This window comes from Corvus cornix, chromosome 1 (assembly GCF_000738735.6).
Source record: "Corvus cornix cornix isolate S_Up_H32 chromosome 1, ASM73873v5, whole genome shotgun sequence".
Taxonomy (NCBI): Eukaryota; Metazoa; Chordata; class Aves; order Passeriformes; family Corvidae; genus Corvus; species Corvus cornix.
Genome location: NC_046332.1, coordinates 67686085 through 67708880, shown reverse-complemented (window position 1 = coordinate 67708880; position 22796 = coordinate 67686085). Strand labels below are relative to the sequence as shown.

Below are 22796 nucleotides of genomic sequence, written 5' to 3'. Positions count from 1 at the left end.
CCACTGGAGCACCATCTCTGCTTTTAGGGGTGTTACATCAGATTGCTCCCAGAAGACTTGTGTATGGCAAAACAAAACCCATTGCTGTCAAAGTTAGAGGCTAAGTATTACAATGTTTCTCTCTTAGCTTCTCCAAAAGTTAAGCTTTTATTCTAAGCTTCCAGCTAAGCCCTGTATGAATGCTATGGATGCTTCCTGGTGGTATACAGTGCAAACTTCACAGCACTGTGCTACAAGAAAACAATTGGGCGCTTGAGTATTCAAGGTGAAGCTCACACACAGCATGCTTTGCCTTCTTAAGCTTCCCCTCAAATGCTCCTGCAGGTTTGGTTATACATTAGACAGAGTTAATAAAGATTTTTTTTTCCCCCTACAAGGAATACTGACTTTAAATACCCCATCTGCTTTTTCTTTCCTTCAGTGATGGGGAGGGAAAGAAAAGAACACCAACCTTCTGCAGCAGTGAATCTCTAAATGCTGTGGGGGCCACGCTCACACCTCGCCGCATCTCCTGGCGGCGGAGAATATTCCTGCAGGTAGCTTCACCTATGAATAAATCTCCTTCCAAGATGCAGCATCCAGGTCTGTGTGTGCTTTTAAAGAAAATAAACAAGCAGTTGTTACTTAATACTGTAGTGAACTGCAACATGTGATAACATGAAAGGGAGAAGGGACTCAGTGTGGTACAATATTCATGCTAGAACCTTGCCAGAGATCAGTTGTGCTCATTTGGCTTTAGACTATTTAGGTTTTTGTTGCTTTGAAGAGAGGCCTTTGGCATCAAAATCAAATGAATTGCAATCTTCCATAGCTGCTGTAGCAAGGAAATTAAGACAGGTCTCTTGCTGACAAAGATAATCTTTTTAACAGTTAGGAAATTTTTACCCTAGCCTGTGTACATAATAGGAGTATTTGCAGAAAATGGTAAATTTTATGTCGTGTCCTTGTGGTGTACATAGCACCTCTTGAGTGTATTAATAATTGTTACAGCTTTAAGCCATTTAAGGTAGAAACCTCTGAAGTAGCTGAAATCATGCTATTGATAAAGTCCTGTTTGGCAGAATTCAAAACCATAGGCAAATGACAAACTCAATGTTTAGTGAGCATAAAGTGCTACAGCACTCTCTGTAGTGTAGGTTAGCAGATGGAAAAGGTTGCTTTTTATAGAACCCATGGTAAATCACAGCAGTAAACAAGTTCAGCTGTAAAGGAGACTTTATGGATAAATGCCTCATTGTAAGGCCTGTGGAAGGAGCTGGCAGGGGAAAGGTTTGAAATACTGGGTGACCCTTTATTTAGCTCTATTTCATTTTAATATAAATTTATTTAATGTAAGCAAAACACTTACTTAAAAAGAATCCTCTACTGTTGAACTGCATTTTCTCTGTCTTTGGAATCAGCAACTCACTGCTGAATGTAAAAGACAGCTATTTTTGTTCTGCTATGACATAGATTTTTTGTATGTCAAACAATCTGAGTTTCCTGTAATAGCTTTCTGATTCTTTGCAGATGGTCATGATGGAAGTGAATTGTTACCCTTATCCCCCCTTGCTCCACCCCTGGAGGAGGACCCTCTTGTTCTAGTATTGCAAAATGAGGATGGTCCAGATAAAACTGGAGAGAGGAGAAACTCAGAAGAACTACAAAGTCTGTGGAGAAAAGCCATCCATCAACAAATTCTGTTACTTCGAATGGAAAAAGAAAACCAGAAGCTGGAAGGTTAGCTATTTAGAAAATACCCCTAAAAGCTATTGCAGATTCTGCTGCCTGAAGATGAAAACTGTTCTGGTGTTGGGCACCTCAAACAGAGATGTGGTTCTGTAACTTTTCAGTTAACAGTACTAGAAAAAACCTGTGTTTTCCTAGTCCTGTCTCACAGTCTACCAGATTCTCTGTCTACCTGACTTTAAATGAGTAATCTTAGTGACAGGAGAAAGTGATAAATTTTTCTTTTTGAGTGCATGTTAGACAAAGGATGCTACAGTCTTTGTTGTATCTGTCTGAGTCCAGGAGTTGTAATGTGGAGTGAGGAGAACAGGAGCTGTGTGAACACTTAGGTATGGTAAACCTTACCCTTTCTATCTCGTTTCAGTCCTTTGCAGCTCATGGCCTTTCTCTCCAGGCTTTTTGTTCTTCATTAACCACGTCACAGTGGTAATTTATTAATGCTTGAATCCAAATATGATTTTTGAGCAACTGGCTCTTGAGGTATGTCAGAAAGTTCTGTTTTTTGGAACCATGAGCACTGTACTCTGAAAATTGAGTGCTGTTAGTGAGGGGTCTAAAGTTGACTGTTCTGATTGTCAGTTGCCTGAGCTTCTGTCTAAGATACTTTATTATGATTGGTCAAGACTCACACAAATAAAAGATAGGATGCAATGTCTGTCCTAGCATATAGAAGTTCTTCAGTAAAATAGACTAGCAAGCTTTTGGTGCAAGTTGAAAATTCCAAGTGTCCTCTCTGCAGTTGCTGCCTTCATCTTCTCCTTTATGCTGTACAACATATACGGTAGTCTGAGTCTTCAGACAAAACATAATGATCTTGTTAAGGTCAGTTAACTCTTTGGCCTTCTTTAGACTAGCTTACTGGGAAGGCAGGGAGAGGAAAGAAAAACATCAGGATAGAAGTTTTTCCCATATCCCTCCAAGCATACATCCTTGAATGTATTTCCTGCACACGTAGAGTATTTCTTGGTGCCATTTCTCTCTACAGTTTGTCTCCCTGTTGGCACACAGTTCTGTGGAAACTCCTAGATTCATAGGGAACATCTAGAGAGAACTTCAGCCAAAATCTTCCTTTCATAAACCATTTTAGCAAATAGTCTATTGTTGTGGGGTGAGGAAGCTGGAGATCTGCTGGGGTGACTAATTTCATGTTATTCCCTCCGTTATTTTAAGCTGCTGAGGGATAAACTCTTTGCTATACCCATCCTATGTGGCTAAGGGTACTGAAAACTGTTAAATCAGTCCAGTTCCTTTAAGACTCAGTTACAAGTTGCTTCCATTCTGTAATGGATATGTAGAAATTAGGTTCTTCCTACCTGATCATTTGTGGTGAAAACAGGAGTGTTGGCAGTGGAGATGCCAAACTGGCACTCATTTGCCAGCCCACGTTCTTGGTTTGTGCTCCAAGGAGCATGTCTCCATTCTTATTTTCAGGTTCGTAAGTACTGCTAGTGAAAGTGGTGCTCTGGCTACCTAGAATTCATCATCTTATTTTCAAAGGGTGAAAAGTAAACTATTCTAGCACCTATCTAGGTTTCCTTCCTGTGGTCTGTTATAACATGGGCCATTTTATGGACAGGACATGTGCAGAGCTGATACATTCCAAACAAGCCTTAGTTCAGGTGGTTCTTGGCCTTACAATTAAATGTACATCTCAGGAAAGGGAAATGTAGTAACAGAAATGCAGAAATACCTTTACTTGAAGCCAGGTTCCTAGCTGTGAATTTATTAGTTGTATATATTCCACTGGTTTAAGACTGGAATTGCTGTGGAACTGTTTCTAGTGGTTTTCTGTTAATCATTTGTTGACTTTTATGTACAAAATATTAATAGAACCTCTTTTCCTATTCCTTTTGCTGTCGAGGAGACTTGAACGCTATTAGTTCTTTATTTTACAGAAGGTAAGTTCTGTCAATTGCGCAAACTTGCTTTCTTTTTCTTTTCCTTTCTTTTTTTCTGAGAACCTAGAAGCTCCTTTTTCCAGTAGGTCATCTAGAAATATAAGACCTGCAAAAAGTAGCAGGCCACCTAGCAATGATTAGGAAAAATGTAAGGATGGCTGAAAACAACCAAGGATGGTGTAGTAGGTAGAGCAGGTATGATCAATGGGCAAACTTGCTGGCTTTTGCTAGGGTTAACTGCACAATTAATGTGGGAGTTTGTTGTCACACTGAAGTATGTTACTGCTCTCTTGAGTTGCATGCTGCCTCCAAGAGTGAGTATTCTTGGGTGAAATCGTACAGCAGTAGGGTAGCATTTGAAATCGCCCCAGCTGAACTGCAAATTCCTGTGGTAAGATCACATTTGCATTTTTATAGCAGTGTACTGCACTTTGCATACCTGCTTCTGCAGGGGCCCCTGTAGTATTGAGTGGGTAATATCTCAGAGGTGTAACAGAGCTTTTGGAAATAATTTGTCATTTTTGAAGTGGGCTAGGCAATGATCCTGTGGACTGATCCAATATTAACTCTATCTGAAGTGAGGTGAGTAGGTGAAGGAACAGATTGTCTTGTTTTGCAGGATGTATAAAAATGTGAGTGAGAGTTTGCTTTTACCTAGAGGTGATGGTGGGGAAGGGAATACATTTGTAAGAGGAAGGAGGCTTCTGCAAGGAGTATTGTGCACAGATCAAGGCAAATTTGGGATAAAATCAACTGCAGCTCAGAGGTCAAGTTGTGAAATGTACATTCCACTCCAGTGACAACTAAACATATCTCTCTAAATTAAGACACATACAAGTCTTGATTTCAGTTTTTTGTACCAGTAGTTAGAGGAATTGAAGTGTTTTTCTGCACATGCATCATGAATAATACAATACCCAGAGTTAATTTCTTAGTAATGGAAATGAAAGCTGCTTCTCAATGAAATGCCAGGATGACAATGCAGCTTTGTTTCAGAAGTAGTGTAATAAATACTTTGTACCAGGTAGTCCTATGCAGCAAAGCTTTTTAGTTTATAACATCAAGAGTTCTGTGCTTCAGCACAAATATATCTTTTTGGCTATGGCTCATGTTGGTTCATTCTGTTTGCTCAGCCCGATGATGCCAGGTAGCAGTGCCAAGAGCTTTTCTTGCTCTCTTAAGGGACATGTAAGAGCTGGAGCCAGTGTGACTGACTCCGTTCAGAAGACTTGCTTAGCTTGCTTGCCTATATCTCTAATACAAACATTCATATGTTTGGGACTTTCCATACTAAAACAATGGTAATGTTCAATATAAACAAGAACAAAATGATCAAAGGTGTTTTTGCAGAGCAGGTGCTGTGAGGTTTTGTTGAATGTGGGTTTTTTTGCCCCAAGCTTTAAAAAATGTTTTTATGTGCTTCATGAATTGCTAATATTCATGACCCAGTAAGAGAAGTTAAATTGTTACATGCAGCATCTTACAACAACTGTCCCCATCTAAGCTATAAACTAATGAATTGTAGATGTATTTATCCCCAGTCAGCTTATTGGATAGATAGATCTAACTTGAATGGGGTTTGTGCATTTGTTGTTATCTTGTAATTTTCTGATATTCTGGTTTTCCATGTGCTCTTCCTTTTTGTTCCATGTTCTAGCAAGCAGAGATGAGCTCCAATCACGAAAAGTAAAACTGGACTATGATGAAGTTGGCACATGTCAGAAAGATGCCATAAATATTTGGGATAAGAAGTTACTAAACTGCAGAGCCAAAATCCGATGTGACATGGAAGATATTCATTCCACTTTAAAAGAAGGTATTTATGTAGGAGGCTTTCAGCTATGAAGTCTGAAGATATTTTTTGTTTTCTTCTGATCCAACAGAAATCTGCCAGCAATACACTTCTTCCAGAAGCAAAAAATTGCCTTCTTTTCAGAGGCGCTCACCTTCTCCTGCAAAACAGAAAATAGGTTCTGCTGTGTCTGCAGCTTGCAATGTCAGCAATGCAGAAACATGTACAGTCATACCCCTGAAAGTAGCATCTTGTTTCCGTGTATCATTACATCCAAGATTGAACTAGGAGCCTCTGCACCTCTGAACTTCTGGTTTCTGATCAGTGGGTCCAATTGACTCTGAGTTTCAGATGCTCTGATTTTACTTGCTTACTGAGAAGGGTGGACCATAATGTCTGCTGTGGTCTGTGCCCAAAACCTAGGGAAATCAGAGCCAAGTTTTGGAGAGTCCTGGAATACGGTCACTTAGTATTTCATTTCCTGGAGTGAAAGGCTGGGGATTTTGTCTTGAAGTAGATCTTCCTGTGGACTAGCCATAGGCCAAGAGGGTATCCAGAGGGCCTTGTTATGATGCAGATGTAGGGCCTGATTGCACTGCTCTGCCCTCTTCCATAGAATATCGTATCTGTGTTACAGATGCTGAAAAACAGTTCAGCCTGATCTGGCTGTGGTACAGAAGGGAGGTTTAAATTGCTACCAAAGTAAATTGTAGTAGATATAAAGCAGTTCCTATTAGTGTCCTTCAGAAGTCTGCCAACAAATTACTTATCTTGATACCCTATTTTCTGCTGTTGGATAGCAGTTCAGAATTGGGAACAAGAATATGGTATTTTAAACTTGCATTCTTCTTAATTATTTACCTAGAAGGTATTAGCAGAGTTGACATTTTGACTTTCAAATAGAAAGGGAGAAATAGAAGGGAGATGTATTTCTCTGTGTCTGTGGACTGACATGAGCAGCCTTTTGAGAAGGGAAAGAGGAGGTGGATTTCCTTGTACTTTACACTTGAGAATTTAGTTCAGACTTCCTAAACAGGTTGTTCTACATTCTGTGTGTAGTTGTGCATCTTTTCCTGCTGGAGGCTAACAGCTCAGAAGTGGCAAAGCAAGGGATATCTGTACCTCAGTTGCCCAAGATACTGCTCAGGGTAATTGCTCTTAAGTTTGTTGTTCACGTTTAGTTTGTGGGACTGAGCTGTGGCTACTGAGTGAACACACTGCAGAGTGGAGTTCACTTCGTAAGGGATCATCCAGAGTGGTTCAGCCAAGATTATGACAAAGCAAATTCTTTTGTTGTAGCACTAAAAGTATCCCCCTGCTTAGGCCTCTTATTTTTTTGACTGACCTGCAGGTGTACCAAAAAGTCGTCGGGGAGAAATTTGGCAGTTTTTGGCTGTGCAACACCGAGTCAGGCACAGGCTGCCAAACAAGCAGCAGCCTCCTGACATCTCTTACAAAGAACTTCTGAAACAACTGACTGCTCAACAGCATGCCATCCTCGTAGATCTAGGTAAGTCTGTTCTTTCTGACTGGTTTTGTGGGTCTTTCAGTGAAAAACACACCAGTCAAAATAGAAGCTGTTGCTGAAGGTAGATGCTGCTCTATGAACACCATTTTCTATGTCACCAGGATACATTCTGTGTATGCCATTTAGAGTCCTGTAAGCAGATGATTTCTTAGGCTATGCCATTCATATTTATGCCGTTCTGCATCTGTCTGAAAAGAGAAGTCAGGCAGTTGCTTCTGCAAGTTCTGTGCAGATGAGAATATTAAAGGAGATCAAAAGGTACAGTCTAAAATCAGTGGTAAGATACAGATTGATCTGGTTAAAGGCAAACTGCATATGAAACCAAAGAGAAATGGTCTGAGAGAGGAGAGATGCTGTTTGGGGTTTTTTTTGGGGGTTTTCTTTAGAAGAATTGAATATCAACTACTCTTCTCTCTTTACATCAGGACGGACATTCCCTACGCATCCTTACTTTTCCGCCCACCTTGGAGCAGGACAGCTATCACTGTTTAATCTCTTGAAAGCATACTCTTTGCTGGACAAAGAAGTGGGTTACTGTCAAGGTATAAGCTTTGTAGCTGGAGTGCTGCTTCTACATATGAGTGAAGAACAGGCCTTTGAAATGCTGAAATTCCTCATGTATGACCTTGGCTTCCGTAAACAGTACAGGCCAGACATGATGTCGCTACAGGTAAGTCAGTCCTTCTGGAGCAAACCAGAGTTTTAAATCACTTTTGAGCTCTCAGGGGTTGCTTAGGTTCTGCAGGGCCGTAAGAAGCTTCTTACGCTGTTTTGGAGGTTGTAAGGTGCATGTATATTTTATTGTCAAACCCCTCTCTGCCTCTCAGTTTGCAAACAGAGAAGTTTAAAACTTGCAGACTTTATCCTGTTGCACATCCCTGTCATCTCCTCTTCAGAAATTCTGATTTCTGCTATTTTGCCCTTCCTTTTCTTTTCCTCATTGCTCTCTTCCTTATGCTAGAGAAAAACTGATACACTTTGTCGTGCGTGGATAGAGTTTAAAAATTAATTCGATTTTGTTTTTATTCAGTCCATGAGCACTTGGATGTAGATGTCTGTCTTGTAAGGCCAAGTCAAGTCAATAGTGACACACAGTGGTCAGTCAATGTATTCCTCAGGCATTTGTACTTGGGGCTGCCCTGCCTTGACTCATCGTTTCACCTCTTTTTCTCTCATTGTCTTCTACTCCATCACGCTCAGAGATAGAAAACAGATGAATTTTTAATCGTTTAATTAGCTTATGCAATGATGCAAGCTCTGCAATATTATTTAGCAGCTAGCTATAGATACTCAAGACTGTTTAGGAAGGAGACAAAAATTTTCAGATCTGTGTGAATTTCAGGGTTTAAAGTTTGAGAAATCTTTCACCTTGACATGCAACTGTCCACTGACTTGAATAATTATATTTTATAAACCCCTTATAATGTAAAGGAATATACCACTGATGAGTTTTTATAGTCCACAGAGGAGGAAGAGAAAACAAAGCAGCAGATACAAAAGTCTCCTTTTTTTTCCCCATGCTCCCTGCAAACAGTTATAATTAAGTAAAACTTAAGGGAGAGTTTTAGCCCACTTTTCATGACCAGTCTCTTTAGGTGCTTATTTGGAAAATGTTCAGAGCAATGGAATAGATCATAGTTAGAGAAACTGTATGTGCTTATTCTAAAAGTGATAGAGGACTGTGGATGTAAGTATGCTATAGCAAGTTTGTTGTTGATGAATTGTGAACAGCCATAAAAATCATTGTTTTACCTCCTCCTGTTCCATTTCCCCCCACAAATACGTTTTAAACCAGTGAGGGTAAAAGGGTGATAAATGCATGTTTGTGGGGTTTTTTTTTCCCTAGTAGATGCTCTCTAAGTGTGTGTGTGTTATACTGCAGTTGTAGACTTCCAACATCTGATGATTTGAGAGCATTCACATGTCCAGGATTTCACATTATAGTTTAAATGAGTGTGACTCTTTCATTGTAAGAGTACTTTTAAATTTGGAGAGGTTTACCACTTGTAGTACTGTTTGCCTTTTAAAATAAATGGCTTGTTTTTCCCACAGTTTGCTCCTAGGCAGTTCTTCTGTTAAAGTCAAATTTTGTCTGCTCAAGACAAACTAGACAAGAAGACTTAGAGGATCTTACTATATTTGGGTTGTTTTCTAATAGGAGTAGAGTATTGCAAATTCTTCTGCATTTACAGTAGTGAAACACAAGCAAGCTTTTATGCAGAATTGGCTTCACTCCTGTAGAAGAAAAATGTTGGATGATTCTTCAAGATAATGAAAACTTATTTGTCTTAGATTTTTTAGTTGTTTTCTGGAAAAAGTAGTAATCTAGATCCTTAGTTCATAATGAACTGTCCCAGTTGGTTTACTACTCTGTGATGGAATTCTGACTTAACGTGTGTTTTCTATTGGCACTGTCCAAACTGGGCTTAATTGGTATCTTTTGCAATTAAAACAGGGACTCAAATGCATGCACAAATTTAGCTGATTTGCCTAAATGAATGATCCCTCTTCATGTACACAGTGCTGACAAACAGGTAGCTTCAAGGGCTCTCAGCTTTTGGTAGGGAACAAGCATGAACTCTAGAAGTAGGAAAATAGCTGGATGTAATGAGTCATTTTCTTATTGAGGAGCAGATTCACCTTAAGCATAAAGCACTGTTTACAACAAAATTGGGCCTGACAACTAATCAATATATGTCTGCTTTCTGAGAGAAGTGTCACAAGGAAATAATTTACCACAGAGTGATATTTTTAGCCATGAATAGCACCTTTTAACCATTTTCCCTTGCAACCTTTTATAGGTTGTATAGCAACACTTTTTGCACCAGTATCTTAAATTCCTCAGGACCACTGGGAGGTGTTCTGGGAAATAAAATGTGTTCTGTGGGTACAGAAACTATCTAAAGTGATGACTGTAGCACTAGAGTTTTAAATGCAGCAAAAATAAGGCTAAAATTTAGAGAATGAAAGCTGGAATGTGTAAATTCAGTCAGAAATAATTCATGGAGAATTTGGACATCTTGGAGGTACCTGTACTTTCATTGCTGTGAGACTGAAAATTCTGGTTTGTTGACAAAGTTGGAGCAATATATTCCCTTCTTACTTTAAGCCTGTGAATCTGAAATGATACTTCATTAGTAATCAGGTTCAAACTGTTCTTTGTTATTGACTACCCTGTTGATTTTAATTCATTAGTGGCAGGTTGTTTATATGTGAGTGGATACCACTCGAGGCCCCAGGCGGCAATTAAGCTTCATTTTACCGTGCCATCTGTACTGCAGTTAATTTCCCTCGAATGAAATGTGAATGATTGGGAAAACTGAGTAAAGCTGAACTTTTCTTTCTTTACTTCCTTCCCCCCCAACCCCCTCATGCACTGTAGATTCAGATGTATCAGCTCTCAAGGCTTCTACATGATTATCACAGAGACCTGTATAATCATCTTGAAGAAAATGAAATCAGTCCTAGTCTTTATGCTGCACCGTGGTTTCTTACACTGTTCGCATCTCAGTTTCCATTAGGATTCGTAGCCAGAGTATTTGGTAAGAAAGCTTATTCTATTGCAATAATAAACAGTCCATTGTGTTTTGAAACTCTCCAGTAGTTTGCTACATGCTGGGGACATTTGGGGTGACTGTTGTGGGTGGCAAGTAGCAACACTTTTCATGGTGGGGTGTCAGCTCCTTGAAGAGGAAAATCCAAAGGGTATTCCTTGAAACATCAGACTTGAGCAAATAATTATGTATTCTCTTGTTACCTAAGAGACTCCTGAAGTGTAAACAGCAGAAAGTTTATTGTTGCAAATGTATTCAGTTTATATCTATAGAAAAGTTCATTTTGGCCAACTTGCAAACTGAAAAAAGAAAATGCGTTTCTGAATTCAGATTCTAAAGTGCTTTCTAATAAAATTCAAGCAAATTTGAACTTAAAGGCTGGTTTAGGTATTCATGTATATATTGAACAATTTCCAAGTCTTAATATGCCTCTGATTTCATTCAGCTAGGTTTTTTCATTATATGCTCCTCTTCAGGTAATGCGTAGTACAGAAACCTAAATATTGATTATGCCTGGTAGTGTTTACAGTATCAGAATGTCAAGTAATTGTTTTTTGTCATCTTTTCTTGTCCATAAGAACTGCCAGCTTAGTCAAATCTCTAGTAATGCACCTGTTTTTTAAATTTAAAGTTATTTGTTAATGCAAAACTCACTGTACTTGTATATGCACCAAGAATCTAAATGCACGTGTAAGGTACTTCCTCTTAAATCAGATACTTTTTTCACTTTGATCTTTGTTTTTGTATGGCACCTTTTGTCTTTTCTTAAGAAATTCAACCTGACTTCGTCTCATGTTTTAATACTGGAGTGTGTTAGATTCTCAGTTTGTGTGGTGTGTTGTCTTGGGGGCAGGAAGAAGGTTTTGGTTGTTTGGGTTTGGTTTTAAGTTTTTAATTTTTTCTTACCCAATGATTTCTCCGTTATACAGGGTTTTTTCCATTTACAGCAAATGTTTTCTATCTGCTGTCTGTATGAACAAATGATTGGTGTATCTCTTTTTCAGTGGTGTACCAGTCATGTGAATATCTCTTTCCCTTTGGGATTACTGAATTCTGGGACACTTGAGCATTTCACGTTCCTTTCTTTTTTGTTGTTTGTGGTTTTTTTTTTTCCTAAATGAATTTTTTAAGAATGGGGGAAGGTGGGAAAGAGGTTTGGTGGTCATTTCTCTGTAAATAAGTTGACCAAGGCATGTTCCCATTTTAAAATTGCAAAGTTATTGTATTGTTTTACTTCCTAAGGCTTTGAATTCCTGAATTTTCAGTGTCTTATGGGCCATTGTAATATACCAGGAGCAAATGGCTATTGCCTACCTGTCACAAATTATATACTTATATTTATGCTGTTTGAATGTCCATCATAGACCTGAGAAGGGGGAATTTCAGAAATTTCAGAGCCCAGACTTTCCTCTCTTATTCATGTAATTATACCTCAAAGAGTTTGGGGCTTACATTATAGCCAGTAAGATCACTACCATGAATTTTGAAAATATTATAACCCGTTATGGAATCTACATGATTGTTTTTTAAGAACTAGCTTCTGCCTGTAGAAAAACATTTGTGTTGTGATCTGCTCCCCAGTAGCTTTTCAGTCACAGGAGCACTTAAAACCAGTTAGCAGTTGGTTAACAGTCTGTGGCAGACAGTGATGAAATGCTTATTGCAGATAACTGCTACAGACATAACAAGCATGCAGTATTTTCTTTAATGCTCTCTCACATCTGTAAGATGAAAGAAAATTCTTTAATATGCTTTATCCTCTTGTTGAAATAAGACATTGCACTTCTGAACTGAATATATCTGCACTGTGATTGATTACAAAGAAGAACATCCCAGCAAATACATGTATTTATCCAATGACTCTAGCTCCCATTTTCAAGGTACTGTAATTATTTTCTCTTTTAGACATTATTTTTCTTCAAGGAACAGAAGTCATATTTAAAGTAGCACTGAGCCTACTTAGCAGTCAAGAGACATCTATAATGGGATGTGAGAGTTTTGAGAACATTGTTGATTTTCTTAAAACCACTATTCCAGATATGACTAAGCCTCAAATGGAAAAAATTATTACTCAGGTAAGGATGTTTTTCGCTTTTCTTTTTTTCCCCCATTTATTTTACTTTAAAAGAATCATGCCTACAGTATAAGCAAAAGTCTTCTCAGAAGAAGATATGAAAACCTTCTTGAGAAATACTGTCTGTGGCTGGAATCTTCATCTCTGTACCTAAACTTCCTCTGCGCTGAAGCTGCAAATTGAGAATGAGCCTCAGTCTAGTACCTTAATTGTGAACCTGGGAGCAGCTCTCCCCCTTCAAGTGGTAGTTCAGAGATAACAGAAGAGCTCTAGAAAACCATGTGTGTGAGTGAGCACTTATGCATTCCTGTGGCTTGTTAAGGTTTGAATCTTTCAGGTGCTTTTAGATAAGAATTCAGTTTTAGACAATGTAAATCTTCATTTCCTCGTTGCATTGACTGTGACTGCTGTGCTAAACCTGTGTCAGGCACCTTCATGTCTGTCTTCACAACTTGTTGATTCTGGCAGTGATAGAGATGGTAGTTTAATACTGCATGGGTTGCAGAGCAGCTGTGCTGTGTGGGCATGGTAGAAATGGCTTTGTGCAAAGCCAGGTCTGATAGAGTAAAGAACGGGTTATGTTGCCTGCAGAGCTGCAGCTGGCCTGTGGTGTGGTCTCATGCTGAGCAGCCTTCCAGATCTGCATTCATGTGTAGACTGCCTGTATCCTATTGTTCCTACCTAGCCTGGCTGCAGGGACAGTTGTTTGGCTATCTCACTCTGGTAGTTCCCAGGACCATCCCCTTATAATGGGTAGTGAAAGAAAAATGTAGACATCATGCAGATCTGTAATACACGGGTGATTTATCGGGTAGCTATGTAGAGGAAAATGGTACTTAGCCAGCTTGAACACTACATAATTTAAAGTTTTATCTCATTTGAATAGAATAGAACAGTGAAAGTAATACAGAACTTGGTTTTTCAGGGAATCTATGTGTGTCTGTGTTGGTGGAATATTTGTGATCTCTAGGATAAGGAACAGAAAACATGTCACTGTAGACATCCTTCCAATCCTAGTCTAAAAATCTTTGGTAATTTTCCAAGGCTGAGAGGCTGTGACTAGATGTGTGAACAGATAAGGGTCATGCGATCCATTCACTGTTAGAGGCTCAGTTCTGTAGTCTTCACAATGCTTTATCCCTAAAGTATCCCAATAAGAAAGTAGTGTGTCATCATGCAGAGATAGAGCACGTGGAATCTGTAACTGTGCAGAATGTTTTTATAGAAGTCTGTAAATGAGCTCTTGGAGTCAAGGGATCCAGTTTTGAAGGCAGAGATCTGATGAATCCCAGATTTAAAAACTTTTGTCTTGAACTTCTTAATATTCCTGAGCAAGAGTCCATAAAACTTGGTCATATTATAAAATTCTTGGATTGAATAAGATTTTCCTGCTGATACATCTCCTAGTAAGAGCTGGTATTTGGTAATTGTAAAAGGCATGATCCAATTTTTTCTGAAGTCTATGATTTATTATGGCTACAACTCTCGATGTTATAATGCTCTTACTGTAGACATCCCCTTAAACACTTTTTTGAAGGGGACAGGAAAAGCATTAATCCAGAAGAGCTGACTCTTAGTCAAACATTCGTGTGGAATAAGTCCTCTCTATTGTAGTTAAAAATGTTTTTTCTCTCATGGCAGGTGTTCGAGATGGATATTTCAAAACAGCTCCATGCCTATGAAGTAGAGTACCATGTTCTTCAAGATGAGCTACAGGAAAACGTGAGTTCTTGTGATGAAGGTGAACCCCTGGAGAAGCTGGAGAGGGCAAACAATCATCTGAAGAGGCAAAACATGGATTTGTTGGAGAAGCTACAGGTAAATGACTTAGGCTACAAACTCATGGAGAAGTCATTTCTATGATTCAGCCAATAGTGGAGAAAGTGTTGTTATAAGTCTGTGTGAGAAGTCTTCTTGCTGCAAGACCTTGTGCAGTTGAGGAGTTCTCTTAATTATAGTGATTCACTTCTGCTAAGCATACTTCTAAATCCTTTGTCATTCCTTGGACTTTTCCTTCTTGATTTAGATTTCTTTTTTCCCAAAGCCTCTCTTCCCTTATCTTCCATAAAATCTGTTGGCAAAATTTGTGTGTCTTACTGAAAAATAAGTTCTCTGTCCCTTCATCTCTTTGCTTCCCTGTTGGAAGGTTTTAAGAAATAATCCATAATGCAGCAGACTTGTTTCCTCCAGGCCTTTGTAGGCAGTGTTATTTTGTTTCCTTCTGCTGAAACTCATAGTCTACTTTTGGAAGGTGGTCTCTTCTAGCAGACCTCACTACATCTGAAAGCCACCAGACTTTGCCTGATAAAGTTGTGCTTTAAAGAAGTCCTTCCTCCTTCACTGTTCACCTGTAGCTTGGCCAAGACTTGTTTCAGTTGCAATATGTATTGTCTTGCATGTTCCTGAAAGGCAAGTTCTTGTTTTTTCATCACCAGGCTATTTCTTGTTATATTTGTTAATTTGAACAAACATTGCAAAGAGCTCAGAAAGCACTTTCAGCTTCTGAAACATGAAAATAGAAGGAAGGAAAAAAAGGAAAGATGAAGTCCTCATTATTTTTGTGTTCATGGGCTAAGGGTGCTGTGCTGTGTTCTTTTGATACTGAAAACAGGAATCACTTCAACGTTTTGCTATTATTATTTTTTCTTTTTTATTTTTCTTTATTTTTTTACTGCAGCTTTGGCTTTTACCTTTGTTGTGAAAATGCACCAAAGGCGTAGAATAATTGAGTGGCTGATTTGAAAGGCTCTATCAAAGCTTTTCTGTTCTTTCAGAGTGCCTTACAATAATGCATCTTTCCCAGTTCCTTAACCTCTTCACCTTTTTGTTTGTGTAACTTCTTCATTCCTCTGCTTGTACCCTTTCCTAGGAACAATCAAAATTCTTCCAGTTCCCACAGAGGGAACTGCTACTGCTGTGGTAAAGGGTTTCTTTGACTAGTCAGAGGAAGCTGTAGGTTTTTAATTGGACAATAGAAAACACAGTCTGCTTCTAGACTTAATGTTGAGGTTCTCTTTCCCTCCAGCCTCTCCATGCTTCTAACTTTATCACAGAGGGTTCCCCTTGTTCCATCACTGTCACACAGGTCATTTCTTCCAGTACTACTCCAGCTGCTGATTTCGTTTTTTCCCCTCCAGCTCCAGTTCCTTGGTACTTTCAGCTGTCCCTTGCTTGCTGCAACTTGTAGGTCTCCTTCCCTCTGTAAAGCTTTGAGAAATCCTTCAGATTGATCTGGTCACTGTGAGGAGGTTTGGTGTATGATACACAATGCACATTCCTTGTATTGTCTGCCTACACAGATGTCTTTTAGAAGTAGCTATGTAATTCCTTCCTTAACAGATACCTTATCATAATATTAAAAGAAAACTATTCCGCATTTATAAATTTATTATGATGTTATTACTTACAGGTTGCTCACGCTAAAATTCAGAGTCTGGAAGCCAGCCTGGAGACTGTTTTGACTCGGGAGAACAAAATGAAGACTGTAATTCAGTCCCTGGAACAGGAGAAGATAACATATCAAAAGACTCTTGAGCAGATAGTGAAGTATTTGCCAGCGGAATCGTTGTCTGACTGTGAACTGCTCCTGAAGGAAGTAAACTACAACCCAAATAATAAAATATGGAGTAAGCCATAAGCCAGGGTCTTCTAGGCAGCATTTCTTAAAAAAAAAAAAAAGAATGAAAAAATGAGTATGCTGCTTTTTCAATAACTACTTAGCAATAGGCAATGGTATTACCCAAAAATAGTGCTGGGACACTCATAGCTACAGATGGGCCTTCAAGTGTCAGTATGCAAATTCAGGCTATTAATTTTTTTATGGTTATGTAAATAAATCACAAGGGGGAAATAAAGGATTCTCACATGTAATTATGATGAGTAGATGTATATTTAGAGTTGACCTAAAGAAAAAGAGGAATTGGAGTAGAGAAAGGTAATTCTGATCTGCAAATTCACTCTGGATGTGCTTGTCTTGTAGTGAAATGAGGATAGTGTGTCTTTCTATATCTGTATATTGAATATGTTGAATAATACTTGAAGAAAAAGAAAAAGGAGAATGTAATTTTCCCTCCAAAGAGCAGCATGTTTCACATCTTCTGTGGAAAATCTGTGTGAACTCATGCGTGCCTCTCTTTTAATTCTACTGACATTGTGAGCACAGACCAATAAGCAGAAAAAGTGTCATGACATGTTTTGCACAGAAAGAGCTGTAGTGCCATCCGCTGCCTGGGCTGTCCCAGTCAGCAGTGTGATTCCACATGCATGTTGGAACTGGAAACAAAAAAGCATTGCATCATAGCTCCACCTCCGTCACCCAGAGCTAAGGAGTAGGTGTCTGCACGCACACGCAGAGCTTGCAAAGGCAAGAGCTTGGTGACTGCTGCTCCCTTCTTGGCCTTTTTGCTTCCACCTGTGCTGGGGTTGATCGTGATGAGGAGAGGAAGGAAGCCCAGCAGTGGGATGGGATTCATTCCGATGTTAGTTTTCCACCGGAGATTTGCCTGTTGTAAGTTAGATGTGTAAGGGGTTCTCATTTAACCAAAGAAATGCTGCAAGAAGCCTTGTGTAATTATATTGGGATGCAGAAAGCTGTTTTAAATTTTATTTGAGAAGAAAATTGAGGTAGGTTGCAGGCAGTTAAGCATGAGTGCACAAGAGAGGACCAAGCAAGTCTCAGATATTATGTACCTTTCAGTTTTCACATATACAGTGGCTATACATTTCAAAGGGGATCCTGAAGTACAGGCACAGTTTTAATAATGCTTTCCAGGCTATTCCTGTTTTAATACTGCTTTGTGGTCTTCTTTTTAAAACAAAAGTCATGAATTTGTGTGTTCTGGACGGAAGGTGAGATAAACTCTGATCATTTCAAGGGAGAAATTATGTTTATAGAGGTAAACTTATAAAAAGTTGCATATAGATTTGAAAATGTTTTCAAGTGGAATTTTTGAGAAGGGTTAGACAAATGTGTAATAGACAAGTATTTTGGAGTGCATGTCTGAACCCTTAATTGCGTGTTACAGTGGCTCATGTTATCTCTTTCCCTTTATACTGTATTTCAGGAAACACTTGTTCTTTTTAGTAAGAAAACCAATTAAGCAAAGTGCCAAATCCAGCAGTGTCTTTTTGCATAAGATTGTCCAATTTAGAAAGCATGGACTGAATATCACTGCTTTCTAAGTATTACGCTTTATGTTACCATAAAAGTGAGCAACAACAGTGCTTATTTGCTGCACACTGCTGTGGAACTTAGGGGCTTTGGCTCTCCTGGGTTTTTTGTTGTTTTTTTTTTACTTCCATGATGTTTTATTTGATTAAAGATACTGATTTACTTAACAGTCTCTCTTTTTACATTTTGGGTGAAAGGTCTTAACACTGTGTATAAAATTATGTGGAATCTGTCTAGATATTTCAAGAATGTCGTATTGTACTAGATGGGGAAATGCCAAGTGACAAGGCAGTTCTTTGCAGTTTTGTTCAAGAGTGAGTTTTATCTGATGTGTATATAAAAAACTAATCCCAGGAACTGCAGCAGAATCTATTACAAAGAATCAAGATTATTCAGGTACATCTTTTTTTTTGAAGATGCACTGAATGAGCTTTATCGTCTGTTTCACTTTAAATTTTTTTCATGTAATGCCTGGAGAAATTCCAATAAACGTCATTGCTGCATTTCCCACAGCCTCTGGCTAGTTTTATTTTTCTACACTTCAAGTACCAATCTCATTCTCAATAATACTGTTCACATGAAATATGAAAAGGATCTGGGTTTAGTTTCTAGTTGTGGGGAAGAAAACCTGCAGGATTTGTAGAAGTACACAGAGTACAAGGATATATATTCTTCTCAGGGAGAATAATCTTGCATTGTTCTTAACTGAAGATGAAATTGTTAAAAGGTATTTTTGTTCTGTAGCAGTTCAGTTAGTACACATGCATGTTGACAATAGTAGTTTGATGAACTTTGTGTATCTACCTTTGAAGTGGGAGGAGAGTGCAACAACACATGGGAATAAACTACAGAAGTAAAACCACAGTGGGGTAAGTGCCTCATGGCGTCAGGACACTTCTGATAGTGTTTGTATGCTGAACCCAAGAGTGCCTTGTAACTGGATATCTCTAGGCTGTGTAGCTTGAAGTCTGCACTCAAGCAGCTCTCCTCCACACCATCTTCAGATGAATAACCAGCAAGATTATCTAGAAGACTGAACTGGATGTGTGTATGAGTCCATCTATCAATGTATAGATGGCTTTACAGCTATTCTGTGCAGTTGCACTTGTGCAGCTGTGAGGAGGGGGAGGTCTTAAGGTCCAGTGGGCCAGAGGCAGAGCTGCAAGGATAATTGCTTGGGAGAAGGGGCATTTCCTGGGATCAGACAAATTGCTCTTCTGTTTCTGTATCTTGTTTTTCTGATTGGAAAAAAGTTCTCAGAATAAAGCTGCTGTTCTCTCTGAGCTAAGCACAACAGAGCTCTCAGTTTTTGCACTAAACTTGTGGAGACCTAACTCTTGAAGAAAAAGTATCTGCTGTTTTCAGAAACAGGTAACTTAGACTGCTTTCTGCTGGTAGAGGGCTTTTTTTCAAAGTCTGAGGAGATGTATGTCCTTCTAGCTAGCAAACTGGCTAGGAATAAATAGGCTGAAATAAGTCAGTGTGGTAAGAAGGGCTAATGTAGGAGACTCTGGTATTTGCTTCTTTTACAGGTGGAAAATCTGGCCAGAAAGTTGCTTCTTGGGGTTTTTTTTCTTCTCTTATAGAGTATTTATTTATCTCCTCAAAAGAGGAATGCTTATTTAAGGTGCCTGAAAGTTGCATTTGTTCACTTTTGTCTAAAAAAAGCATTAGATTTTACTGAAAATCGACCTTAGTTGAAATCACAAATCTAGTTGAGTGGTTTGACTCTGCTGTCTTCAACATGACACTTCTTAGCTCAATATCACTACAGGAAAGCTGAACAATTTGTAACGTACAAAAGAATTTCAGCAGTTTGATCCAAGAATTTGATATTACTAGTGTGATCCAGAGGGTCTGCATCTGGACACTTAATCTAAACCTGAAACCACATAGGTATTAGTGTGAATAGCCTTTTCTGTGTTGAGGTGAATAACCCCAGGCAGTGTTAATAGTGATTATCCAGTCAGTCTTTGTAGTCATAGATGGGTGTTGACAGGCATGTGCAGGCTGTAACATGTCAAGATTTATGCCAGGCTATACCATCCTTTGCAAGAATTGTAATTGGTTCTGTGCTTCATCTTTTACTGCCAGTGTTAGCTATTGAATGCATTTAACATATGCTTCTCCTTCCTCAGTCTTTCTAGTGACTAGAAAAAACAAAATTTAATGCTCTTTTCAAAAAAGACATATCCAATATTTAGCTATATCCTTAGTCCAGTGTGCAAGAGAGAGTTCATGTGCCTAAACTTTAACACGTTAGCTCACTCTGTCTGAAAGCGTGTTGAACTCTGCAGTGACAGTAAAAAGCTGGGCAGTGAAGCAAAGATGACTGGTGCCTTGAGCAGCTGATGGGTTGTGTGCTGACAGGCTTGCAGTGTAGTAGAATCTGGACAGACTGGCACTTGGTCTGTTTGCTTTTATTTTAGTGTTGACCTTAATTGTGGACCAAAGGAAGGAGCTGGCAGTGGTCCTTTACCAAAACGTTGTGTTGGCATTTCATTTGAGTTGAGAAGTCTTCCAGTCCTTAACTGTGCTCTTCAGAACTCTTGCTCAGCAGCCACTTTTAACGAGAGATTTGGGAATTGTTGTTTGTAGTCTTACCATTAAAAAAACTTCTCCTGGAGCTTATCCAGGCTGTTTCTGTGCTCAAACTGCAGCTTACTCAAGTCTTCACTCTGATAAAGGAAAGTAAGAAGGTTTTATTATATAGGTTTTATTTTTGATCAGAGCATGTGCTGAGAGATGACACAAGTGCTATACATTATTTCTTGCTGAAACTTACACAGGGAAAAGTATTCTGTGCCTGATGCACCCCAGAGTGTGGTTGGCCCTTTTGCTGTCATGACTGTTGCTGGCTCAAATTTAACTTGCCATCAAACACCTAGATCACTTTCTGCAGGACTGCTCTGCAGCTTCTCATCCCCCAGTTTGTACATATGACCAGGATTGCCCTATCCTAGGTAGAGAATACATCACTTGCTCTTATTAAATTTCATACAGTTGGTGATTGGCCACTTCTGTAGTCTATCCAGATGTCCCTTTACCTTTGAGGGAGTCCACAGCTCCTCCTAGTTGACACCAGCGGCAGACATGGGGACTAGAGATACCCTGGGGACAGTGAAGTGCAGATCCAGGCTAGCTGGAGCCCAGAAGCAGCCACAGTAACACCATGCAAAGCCTGGCTTGCTGAACAGCCAGGACCAGTCTGTGGGAGGCTGTGGGCAGGCTGGCCATCACCTCCATGCTGCATGTTTGGGCTCCTTGCAGTTGGTGCTCCCAAATGTTGTCTTCCAGTTAAGTCTTGTGTGCTGGGACAGCACTGGGATGCCAACCAAATTGGGGAAAGTAGGGGTGAGGGGGAGATGTCCTTTGAAGTGCACACCTGATTCTAATGAAAAATGCTGCTGTGGGCAGGCCCCCAGTGCCAGTCAGGACTCCCCTGGTACTGCTCCTGGAGGATACAGGACTAGTTCCGTGTGGAGCTGCTGGGCTGTCTGCATTATCCTGTACAGCACTCAGTAAAGGGTGATTTTTTTTTTTTCCCCCTAGTGCTAAAAAAGAACATATGCCTTCATTTTTTTTAATGATCAATGTGCTAAAGTTGATGTTCCGGAAGAAATCGTAGTTAGTGTATTTGTGCTTGAATATTGCCCACGAGGTGTCACTGTTGGTTTTGTACATGCAGCTCGTGTGTGTGGGTCGGTTTGGTGGTTTTGTGGCTCTTAGAGAGGAGAATGAACTTAGTGTCCTGTTTGATGAAGCATGATGCTCTATTTGCATGCTGTTTGTAATAAAATGTGATGTTTGTGGTCAAAGACTCTATTATAATGAGAGGACTTACTAAATGACACATAGGGCCTTCTCAGAAGCGGATGTCTTACAGTGTTTCATCTCTGCTCTTGTGCAAGAGAATTATGGAAGCACTTCACCCTAAAACTGGCATCTATTGTTCCCAGCAATCTGATCCCAGGTGTCTCCTTTTGTACAGTTCTGTTTGAGCAGAATCTGTATTTCTTGAAAGCAACATCAAGTTGATCTGGTCTAACTGCTGTCTGATTTCACACTTACCCTTTTTTTGTCTTTTAAAAATAAGGTTTCCTTGCCATAAACTTCCCCATGTCCACTAAATCTTGAATAATCAGTTCTTCTTCCCTGGTTTTCTTTTAATTAAATCGTACTGGGTTTTAGTGGTCAGAAGGAAGATGGAGGATTTGCTCCTAATTTTCCTAGACCTACAGAAAAAACATGATTTGCTGCTTCCATTTTCCAGTTAACACATTTTCCCTCCAATGGCAGTGGAGCCCTGTGCTCACTCTGAGATGTGAGGACGTGTTCAGATAATGTGATGTTCCAACCACCCAGACACAGCTGTTCCCAAATGGGTCTGGACAACATGTTTACCTCCCGACCAGAGCCCCATATTCAAACCATACTCAGGTAATTATGGCATGAGCAATTCCCTGGGGACCTCTGGGCATAAGCAAAGAGACTACAGCCCTTCTTCAACGCGTTTGCATTTCTAAAAGCACCAAATTATAGATGGGCCTAATGGGTTGAAGGTGCTTAAAGCAGGGCCAGTGCACTTCATGTGCAATATACCATCATTTGAAAAGCTATCACATTGTGGAAACATCATTCAAGTGCTAATTTAAATAATACTAACATCTGAAATGAAGGCAATGTTCTGACATTTATAGGTTTAATGTCTATTTCTGCACTCTACCAAAATAGATGGGCTGTGGGTGGTTCTATGATTATTGCTGTGCATTAGCAAGACAAAAATCGTGTAGGCAGCTGCTATTATGCCTGAGTAAATATAGATGAGGGAGAATCTACAGGGTAATTTTTTGATGTCACATGTTTATTTAAGATATAATTAGGAACAACGTTAACTTCAGTAGTGCTTAAGGCTTTGGAGAGGGAGAGAATATCTTAAAAATTCAGTGACCGACATGCCTTCATACTGCATAGCCTGGGGTCCTGGTAGTCCCAGGGATGGGGTTACACAGTCCTGGGAGCAGTGATTCCTTGCAGCCCTTTGCCTGCTGA

The 22796-nt window shown here is 39.4% G+C and overlaps 1 protein-coding gene across 6 annotated transcripts in view; it reads left to right on the top strand.

Moving 5' to 3' along the window:
* The window catches only part of TBC1D4 (TBC1 domain family member 4), a 97000-nt gene extending 78744 nt beyond the window's left edge, over positions 1-18256 (top strand). For 4 of the 6 annotated variants that reach the window (XM_039549011.1, XM_039549120.1, XM_019292171.3 and 1 more), the window contains 10 exons: positions 422-582; positions 1510-1719; positions 3624-3626; positions 5284-5442; positions 6770-6928; positions 7372-7616; positions 10329-10488; positions 12406-12575; positions 14216-14392; positions 15984-18256. In XM_039549011.1, the coding sequence (XP_039404945.1) occupies positions 422-582; positions 1510-1719; positions 3624-3626; positions 5284-5442; positions 6770-6928; positions 7372-7616; positions 10329-10488; positions 12406-12575; positions 14216-14392; positions 15984-16211 (1672 nt within the window). In that variant the 3' untranslated portion in view covers positions 16212-18256. The remainder of the gene's footprint in view (positions 1-421; positions 583-1509; positions 1720-3623; positions 3627-5283; positions 5443-6769; positions 6929-7371; positions 7617-10328; positions 10489-12405; positions 12576-14215; positions 14393-15983) is intronic. The other 2 variants (XM_039549063.1, XM_039549168.1) reach the window with 1 other exon arrangement.
* Positions 18257-22796: the final 4540 nt, after the last annotated feature.